Source organism: Zea mays, chromosome 9, assembly GCF_902167145.1.
Source record: "Zea mays cultivar B73 chromosome 9, Zm-B73-REFERENCE-NAM-5.0, whole genome shotgun sequence".
In the NCBI taxonomy this organism is placed as follows: domain Eukaryota; kingdom Viridiplantae; phylum Streptophyta; class Magnoliopsida; order Poales; family Poaceae; genus Zea; species Zea mays.
The window spans coordinates 40,826,146-40,834,666 of NC_050104.1; the positions used below are offsets into that span (position 1 = coordinate 40,826,146).

The 8,521-nt window shown below is 44.8% G+C and overlaps 1 protein-coding gene and 1 non-coding gene across 2 annotated transcripts; one reads left to right on the plus strand and one right to left on the minus strand.

Moving 5' to 3' along the window:
• Nucleotides 1–713: 713 nt before the first annotated feature.
• Nucleotides 714–853, minus strand: LOC111590201 (small nucleolar RNA Z247). The gene has a single exon (XR_004852912.1). It is a non-coding gene; the product is annotated as a small nucleolar RNA Z247 (small nucleolar RNA).
• A 3,729-nt stretch (nucleotides 854–4,582) lies between these two features.
• Nucleotides 4,583–7,020, plus strand: LOC100280613 (uncharacterized). The gene is given in 3 exon segments (NM_001153531.1): nucleotides 4,583–4,741; nucleotides 6,429–6,620; nucleotides 6,731–7,020. Coding segments are annotated over 3 exon segments (243 nt in total). The 5' UTR covers nucleotides 4,583–4,735; the 3' UTR covers nucleotides 6,776–7,020.
• Nucleotides 7,021–8,521: the final 1,501 nt, after the last annotated feature.

Sequence of the window (8,521 nt, forward strand, 5' to 3'; positions counted from 1 at the left end):
ACGGGTGACCAAGCCTAGCATGCCAATGGTCACTGCTAACAGACCGACTAAGAAGGGCATGGGATAAAGCAGCAACATCATCTGGTTGGAGAGGATAGAGGCCCCCGTTACACGATCCCTCCAAAAGTGTAGTCTTTGTTTGCCGATCCTTAATAAAAAAATGCCAAGGATGAAACTCAGAATACATCATTATCTCGAGAAATTTATGCACTGAGATTAGATGTTTTTTCATATCAAGAACATGAAGAATGTGACGCAAAGCAAGTGAGCGATCAGCAGTATTGATGGAGGAATGGCCAATATGTAAAATTTGCAAACATGTAGCATTGCCGACTTGAACTTGATCACCACCTTGATAGCGTTCACGCATCGTTAGAGGGTCGAGATCACTTGTGATGTGATCGGTTGCCCCGGTATCACTATACCAGTTTGGATCAACTTTGAACGAGGCAGTGGTGGCCATAGCCGCTGATGGATGTTCCTGATTATAGCTGTCATCATTCCTGTGGCAGCAGCGGACAACAGTGTGGCCCTCCTCGCCACATATCTGACAGATCAGGCGAGGTGAGGTACCGCGGCCACGATTTTACCCTTGACATTGTGGAGGGGGTGCACAACGTCCATGTCGTCCTCTGCCACGACCCCCGCGCCCAGCGTAATTTGCTAAGGATGCATAAGTTGGCTGCTAGTCAGCCTGGTGTTTGAGCTGACGTGCTTCAAATGCCATGAGATGGGCATAAACATCATCCAACGTGAGGTGGTCTGACCGGGTGGTCAGCGACATGACAAATGGATCATAATCTGTCGGTAAACCTGCAAGTAAATACGCAATCACCTCATCATCATGAAGGGGGGCATTAGCCGCAGCCATCTTAGTGGCTAGGCCCTTGACCTTGCGAAAATAATCTGCAGCCGTGAGACTCTGCTTCTTGGCCGTAGCGAGTTCAACTCGAATCTGCAAGACACGCGCCCGAGTGGATGACACAAACTAGGTTTGGAGAGAATCACAGGCTTCCTTGGATGTTGTGGCCGAAATCACATCATGTAGCATGTCTTCTGGTATGGATGAGAGCAACCCAGTAAGGAGTTGCTGATCTTGATCATACCACCGAGAATATTCGGGGTTGACGATCTGCTCAGCACCAGATAAGGTAGACGTAGCAACCTTCTCTGGTGGTGCTGGTCTTGTGCCATCAATATAACCGATCAATTTGGTGCCCTCAAATATGGGAGGAGTTGAGCACGCCAGAGAAGATAATTGTTCCTGGTAAGACGAATAGTTACTGCATGATGCAATGGGATCATGGGGTTGGTGGGTTGGGAATTTGCCATGGCGGCCATTGGAGCGGTGGGTAAGGAGAAGGAGATAGAAGAATATGTGGAGGGCATTCAAAGGATCAATGTCTCCGTTACCATGTTAAATGGTGAAAGCATGCCGGCCTCTAAAGGTCCGTCAATATATTTATACTCATCTTTGATAGAGTTTGTTACATCTTTAGAAAAGATTAAGGAGAGAAAAGCGGAGGCGCAACTCCAGATTTACATGAACCGTTATCCTCTACCGGCTTCGGATATACATAATATATTATCCTCTACCAATGAGATACGTTCTGTTTTACACGAACCACTAACCTTAGGCAATATGTAGCACAGTTAGTCACGAACTAAACATATCATGTTAATTTTATTTCTCAATTTGCAAGATGGGATCAATAGAGGCAACCTTGCTAAGTGTTAACATGCAACAACCAGCGGTGTTTGTTTCGGCTTATTTTTAGATTCTGACTGTCAGAAGCTGTTGTAGATTGCCAAACGTCTAATATTTCGGTCCGTTTTTATGAGAATCGCTTTGGTGAAAACTGTCTAAAATCAGTGTGAACAAAGAATTGCTCAAGTTGTCACGAAAGTTGGAATCCGTCATTTTCTAGATCCTAATTCCTAAACCATGTAAACTCTTTCATCTTTCTCTTTACTTAATCCCCAGACTACTCAGATTCTCCTCACAGACCAAAGAGCTTGTTTCAGTTTTTTTCTGACGAGATTTTCTGGAAACGCGACTGTGAGAAGAATAGAGTATTGTAGAGATTAAGTGCGGAGGAAGATGCAGTATATAGGGTTTAGGATCTAGAAAGTGATAGATTTCTACTATCATGATAACTTGTTCGATTCTATGTTTACACTGATTTTTAGATAGTTTTCCCAAAAACGGTTGTCATAAAAGTGAAAAAACTGGATATTTGACGGTCCGCACTGGCATCTAACGCCATAAGCTATGAAAAATGTAGAAACAAACACCCCGTGTATCTGCCGAGGCCGCTTCTCAGACTGTCTCCAGCAACGTCCTCTATATACATCCGTCCTTTACAGTCTTCTCTAAAAGATTCCATCTCCTATATCTATTTTCTCTCCAACAACGTTCTCTAAATCACGTCCTCTATATGTAAATACCTATATTAAAGACATTTTTAATTTTTTAATTTTTATACATACGTATTTGTCATACTCTCAAATGTATTGTACATATTTTAGTTTTATTAAACCGGTTGTTTAAAGTATTCAAATAGATAGAGAACCGTTTAGAGAAACTCTACATATAGAGGATCCAGCAGCGTTCTCTAAATTTAGAGGACCGTTTAGAGGACGTTGCTGGAGGGAGTAGAGGACGTCCTCGTCCTCTAAATTTAGGGTACATGACCCTTTAGAGCTCCTTGTTGGAGCTAGTCTCAGCATGCTCCACCGCTAAATACAAGGATCGAAAATGGGAGACAAAACCCTCTGCTGAAATGCTAGTGGTCGGCTTCGAGAAATACATGGAGCCGGGCATCTGGCAGGCCAACTCCGCATACGGTTCCCATGTCGACACCCAACTCCTGCAAAGTGGTTCCTTCAGCAGATTCAGCAGCCAATATTATTTTTCTCCCAGCGTCTTCTTCCTCTTGGGTTTGATCCGTACGCATGGACAAGTTATAACTTTAAAAGGCAATAATGAATGAGTTGTGTCCGAGATCTGTATGGAGTTCATGGCGGAGAAAAAAAAAGGCGCGGGGGAGAGCAGTCCGCGTCCGCGTCAAGACTGCCAACAGTCAGCAGGAGGGCAAATTTGCAATTACTCGTGCGTGCTAGGCTACACAGTTCGCTCACTCCGCAGGGTGTTAATGGATCAACATCCAAATGTCATTTAAAAAAAGTTAGGATCTTAAATAATTTTAGTTTTAAATAATAAATAGTAATAGGATCTGATTCTAATCCGATTTGATTTTTAAAGTTTGTAGTGTAAAATCTAGAGTTTATTATCATCTCTATCACCACATGATATGATGTGCCGTTCCGTTTACTTGACTCCACGGCCGGCACTGGTGTGGTGGTTCAACTTTTTTCTCATCAAATTTTCTAACAATTTAACTATGGAAAGAATATGGTTGTAGAGATAATCTAAGGGGTATTTGGTTTGAGGAATCACTTTATCCAAAATATGATGGTGTATCATGGGTCCATTACTCAAATTTGGTGGGACGACCTCATTCCTCTTATTAGTACTAACTAAATAACTATAAGGAATTAGGTGATGGTGGATCAACTCAATCCATTCGACAAACCAAACAAAAAAGTGAGAAGTGAGAAGACGATGTACTAGATCATTTCTCAAACCAAACAGCCTAAGTATCGTTGAGATTACGTGCGGAGAAAGATAAAATTATCTATAGGATTCATAATCTAAAATGTAAAAGATTCCTACTATTTCAACAAACTTAACGAATTATATATTTATTTTGATTTTGAATGATATTTAACAAATTGAAAAACTAATCGTTTGGCTGACCGGAAAACTAATCGTTTGGCCGTCCCCAACATCTTTTTTGGTGGTTAAAATCTGTAAAAAGCCGAAACAGCGCCGAGGCCAGTGTCAGGTCTGAACGCACGCAGTATTTTATATCTTGCTTCCTGGTCCAGCGGCGGAGCTCTGTCCGGTTCCAGACGCTGTATTAGGCACACGATGACATGCCCAGCTGTCATACCATATTGGCAATAAACTAATTAACAATAATAAATAATAATAATAATTCCTACGCAGTTGACATTCGACGCATCGCCCGCCAGCTCGGATCCAGTTCTAGAGCTACGCCACGGGACGAATTTGGGCCAAAAGTTCCAACAAATCTCTTTTTGATTTCAAGCAGAGAAGAATTACGCCACGGGGACCCACACCCACCCAAGCAGTAGGAAGTAAAACAAAGGCTACGATCCAGTCTAGAGATTCCGAGCGCCAGCGAAGCGCTCCTCCACCGGGCTCACCACCGACGTGCGGCCCCCTCGCCACCGCCGCCGCCGCCGCACCGGTCAAAACCCCGCCGGCTGCCTGCCTCTTCTCCTGCCCCCACCCACACGCTACGTCTGACCAACTGGCCCCCACCGGCGGCGCGGCTCACATCACGCTTCCCGGGCCCCTCGATAACCGCCGGGTACAATCGATTTTTAGGCGCAGCACTCCCCCTCCCACCACTCGACTCAGTACAAGTTGCCAAGTTCTCCGTCACCAGCTTTCCTTTTCTTTTTCAATTCTCCACAGCGATTCGTCTCCTCTGCTCTTATCTCCGCTGTGCCTGTGCCTGACTTTTCCTCCTCTTCGTCCCCTCCCACCCGCAACCGCACAGAGAAAGGGGAGGAGGCTCTCTACCCAGCGCAGCCCGAGCACCCCTCCCCCCGGATCGGGACCCCTGCTCTGCGCAATCCACCCATGGCGGTACGTGCAAGGCTCTGCGCTGCCTCTGGCTGGCGTTTCTTTCTTTCTTTTTTCTTTTTGTAATCTATATTCCGCCCACACCCGGCGATGTTAGCCTGTGGAATCGGTGCTCGTTGTCCTTGGTCGAAGTGAGCTCGTCTTGTGTTGAAAGCTCGGTCCGGCTAGTTTCGAGCGGCGGGGATCTGTTTCTCCTGTTGGTTGGCATCAAAGCCGGGTGGGCTGGCCGAGTATTCTTTCTCCTCGAGGACGTATGCGCTCGATATGATAGGTCTAGGAAAACTAGTGGGATGCTTCTTTCTCGTGTGGTTGAGCTGCGTTCACAAGATTGCTTGATTGATTCGTGTATCCTAAAGTCTCGGGAGAACTATGTGTACCGGGTCGGGTAGGTTGGCGTTTTTGTATCGGGGCCTGTGATTGTCAGCGGAGTCCACGCCTTTGCTCTGCATTCGGTCAGGGAGTTTCATAACGGATTCCATGTTCACTGCAACTACAACGCAGTCAATTAGAATTAGCAGCCCAGCCTATAGCTGTTGCCGTGAAGACGCTGAAACGGAAACATAGCCTAAGTGGTTTCGTTCAAATCTTTTGTCTGCTACTCGTGGGCTTGTGGCTATGGCCATGGCCATGGGCTGTAGTTTTATTGATCCAACATTAGATTGTTATTCTGTTGTTAAAGCTATGGCAAGTCTGAAAGCCAAATGGACGGAGATGGACGACTACGGAGAAACGCTCATGAATATACATGCGGGATTATGCACGTATGCAGGCCAATGGTCACTCAAAGAGGCCCGTTCCCTTACCAGTACACTTAGAAAACTACTTTACTCACTAAAGCGTTCATTGGAGACTTGGTGTTCTTTTTTTCTGAATAGCATGCTTGTTGGTTACTGCTAAGAACATTGTGGAACTTGATTATTGGTTTGATAATGGAACCATGGTTTTTCATTTTAGGAAGACACTGATAGATCACATCCCTTTTTTTTGTATTGTAGTTAACCGACCAATTTATCTGTTAGGAACAGAAATAATGACTCTGCAGCCTATCCTTCATATAAAGGGTGGTGTACCTAATTCCTGTTTTTAAGGGGCTATCGGTTGAATCATGCCTGGGAATATCAGCATGGCAGCTGAATCTTCCCATGAAAGCTGTCATGAATTTTTTTTTTGGAAACTGTTAACAACTTGACATGCCAACTCTTTTCTTGATGCTAGTTTGATCTCTAGAATATATGTTCTGATTTTTTGTTTATAAGGAATATATGTTCTAATTCAACTTAGTTGTCAAGAGATCACAACTCACAGGTCAATAACTATGTTACATAATATGTCTTTGGTGCTAATGAATGTTGAGCCACTAATATTGTCCCATGCTGGCATGCTATGTAATCAGAATACGTAATTCATGATTACTGCAAGTATATACTCCTGTTTTCTGATTTTTTTTGTCTGTACCATCATTCTCCGCATGAAGACTCCTGCACATGATGGAATATTCATTAATAGCTGCATTTGCCCCTCATTAGGACACCTGCATATTTAGTGGAACCACAACCCCAACATCTTGCATACCATAGAAATTGCTTGGGCACAAGTTTATGACGTGATCTAGTGCTTCAGTATTGCGCCACTCAAGCACAAAATGACGAGTAGATCTACTTTTTAACATGGATAATGGCGCTTTTACCAGGAGGAATCAGGCCGCCCCTTGCCAAAGTTTGGCGATTGGGATGTTAATGATCCAGCTTCCGCAGACGGATTCACTGTCATATTCAACAAAGCCAGAGACGAGAAGAAGGGTGGGAACGGACAAGACACTGAGTCACCTTCCAAGGACACCAGGACTGAGAGGGTGGAATCTTATGCTGCAAAGCCAAGCACGGTGCGTTTCTTTATTTGAACTCCACCTGATGACGAGCGAGCACCATTTTCATCTCTTAAAAACCTATGACCTTTTCAACTCTATCATTAACTGTGTTCTTGTGCTTGCAGAAGAAATGGTTTTGTTGTGTGACAGCCAGCCCTACGCAATCCTGAGGAAGACAACTGCATGCGTTTTGGAAATACTGTCCCTTTAATTTTCTATACATACTATCCATAAGACAATGTAGGGGTACCCAGGGCTCCAGGATGGGCTATCTCGTAAAACTCTTGCGTGCGTGTATGTATGGTGTGAGAGAATTCACAAAGTGGACTTCTGGTTGTAATTCTTAGTCGTCTCTCTCTCTCTTTTTGGGTTGGTCACGGTTCTATGATCCAGCAATCCACTGAACTGTTTGGTACTGCTTCTCGGATAGCTTTTAGAAGCTGTTTGTGTGATGCATCGCAGATAGGTTAGGGAGAATGGGAGATGCTGCTCCGTGCATGAAGACAGCACACTGGCGCAGGGCGTCAAGGCGGGAGGGATGGGGCCGCGACGGGGAGGCCCAGCTGGAGAATTGGCGCGGGCTGTGACGACGAGGCATCTCTAAGCGCGGGCGTGGGCCTCCTTCGTGGCTCCATGGGCGTGGGTACGGCCGCACGGAAGCGAGTCGGAGATAGGCTGATCCGGAGGACGGGAAAAAGTACGGCTTAAAAACGGTACGGTTTGAAATAGTGCCATCTACAATACAAAATATTGTAAAACAGTATTTAGATGATTATATAGTCGAATTATTGGACACAATCTAATACGACTTTTCCAAACACACTGGTACAAATAATTAAACTATGACACCTGAGTAATACAAATGGAACACATCTACTGATACGAAGACTAAATGGAACACATCTACTCATACGAGGACCAAGTGTTATGAAAGTAAGTAATTTTGATATTAGAACCAGAACAAAAATCGCAATGATATATTGACGGTATCAGGTATAGCATGTAGAGTTTAACATACAGAAAACAAGAATAATGGTGGAGCTCGGTTGAAAATTTAGGTGGGACGGATAGAAGTGATAGATATAGCTCAACTAGTATACCGTCTCAGTGTTGTAACGACACAATCATATTTGATAGTATTAGTTAGGGTAGGTCAGGTCCTGCCATCAGTGCAACAGCTAAGTGACACGTGAGGCTCTAGTACACCAGTGTGGTGGCCCCTCCCAAAAAATACCCATTAAATTAATAAGAACAAATATCACATTTTATCTATACCACTCTATAATCCATTAGTTTAAACTTTACAAAACATATCCAACCAAACCACCTCACGCCCATAACCTCCACTAAATCCACCAAACAAATAACACTCAGACTTAACACATTATCAAAACCAACGATTTTGATCGCTTGATGACCCACTCTCGCTTACTTAGATAAATATTATTTGGATCATCCCTCCCCTCCCTGTGACGCCGCTGCCGCCTTCCCCTCCCTCATCCATGCCGCCATCGACCCCTCCTCTCCTCTTCTCATGATCGTAGCGTTAGTGTTGGAGTGAAGTACGACCGCCCCCTCGGCTAGACTATTCCAACATCAATCAAACAAGGTTTTGACATAGGTACAAGAAGCGAAGAGTACTTCGACCGGGGCTGTTGGAGGCGATGGAGCGAAGGGCCATCTATCCCACTTAGCAAGATAGTCCCGACGAGGTCGAAGGCTCGACTTCGTAGAGTGAAAGGCACAACATACATGCGAAGGCTACGTCGTTTTACGGTGGAGCCGAGGCTACACCCTGTCACCGCCTGGGCCCATTTGTAAGCCCCTCTTTAGGGTAGGTTCCGTAGTATGTTTAGTCTGATTGTACCTTGCACCACTGTAATGACCCCGTAGGGGGAATATTCCCGGGATGTAGC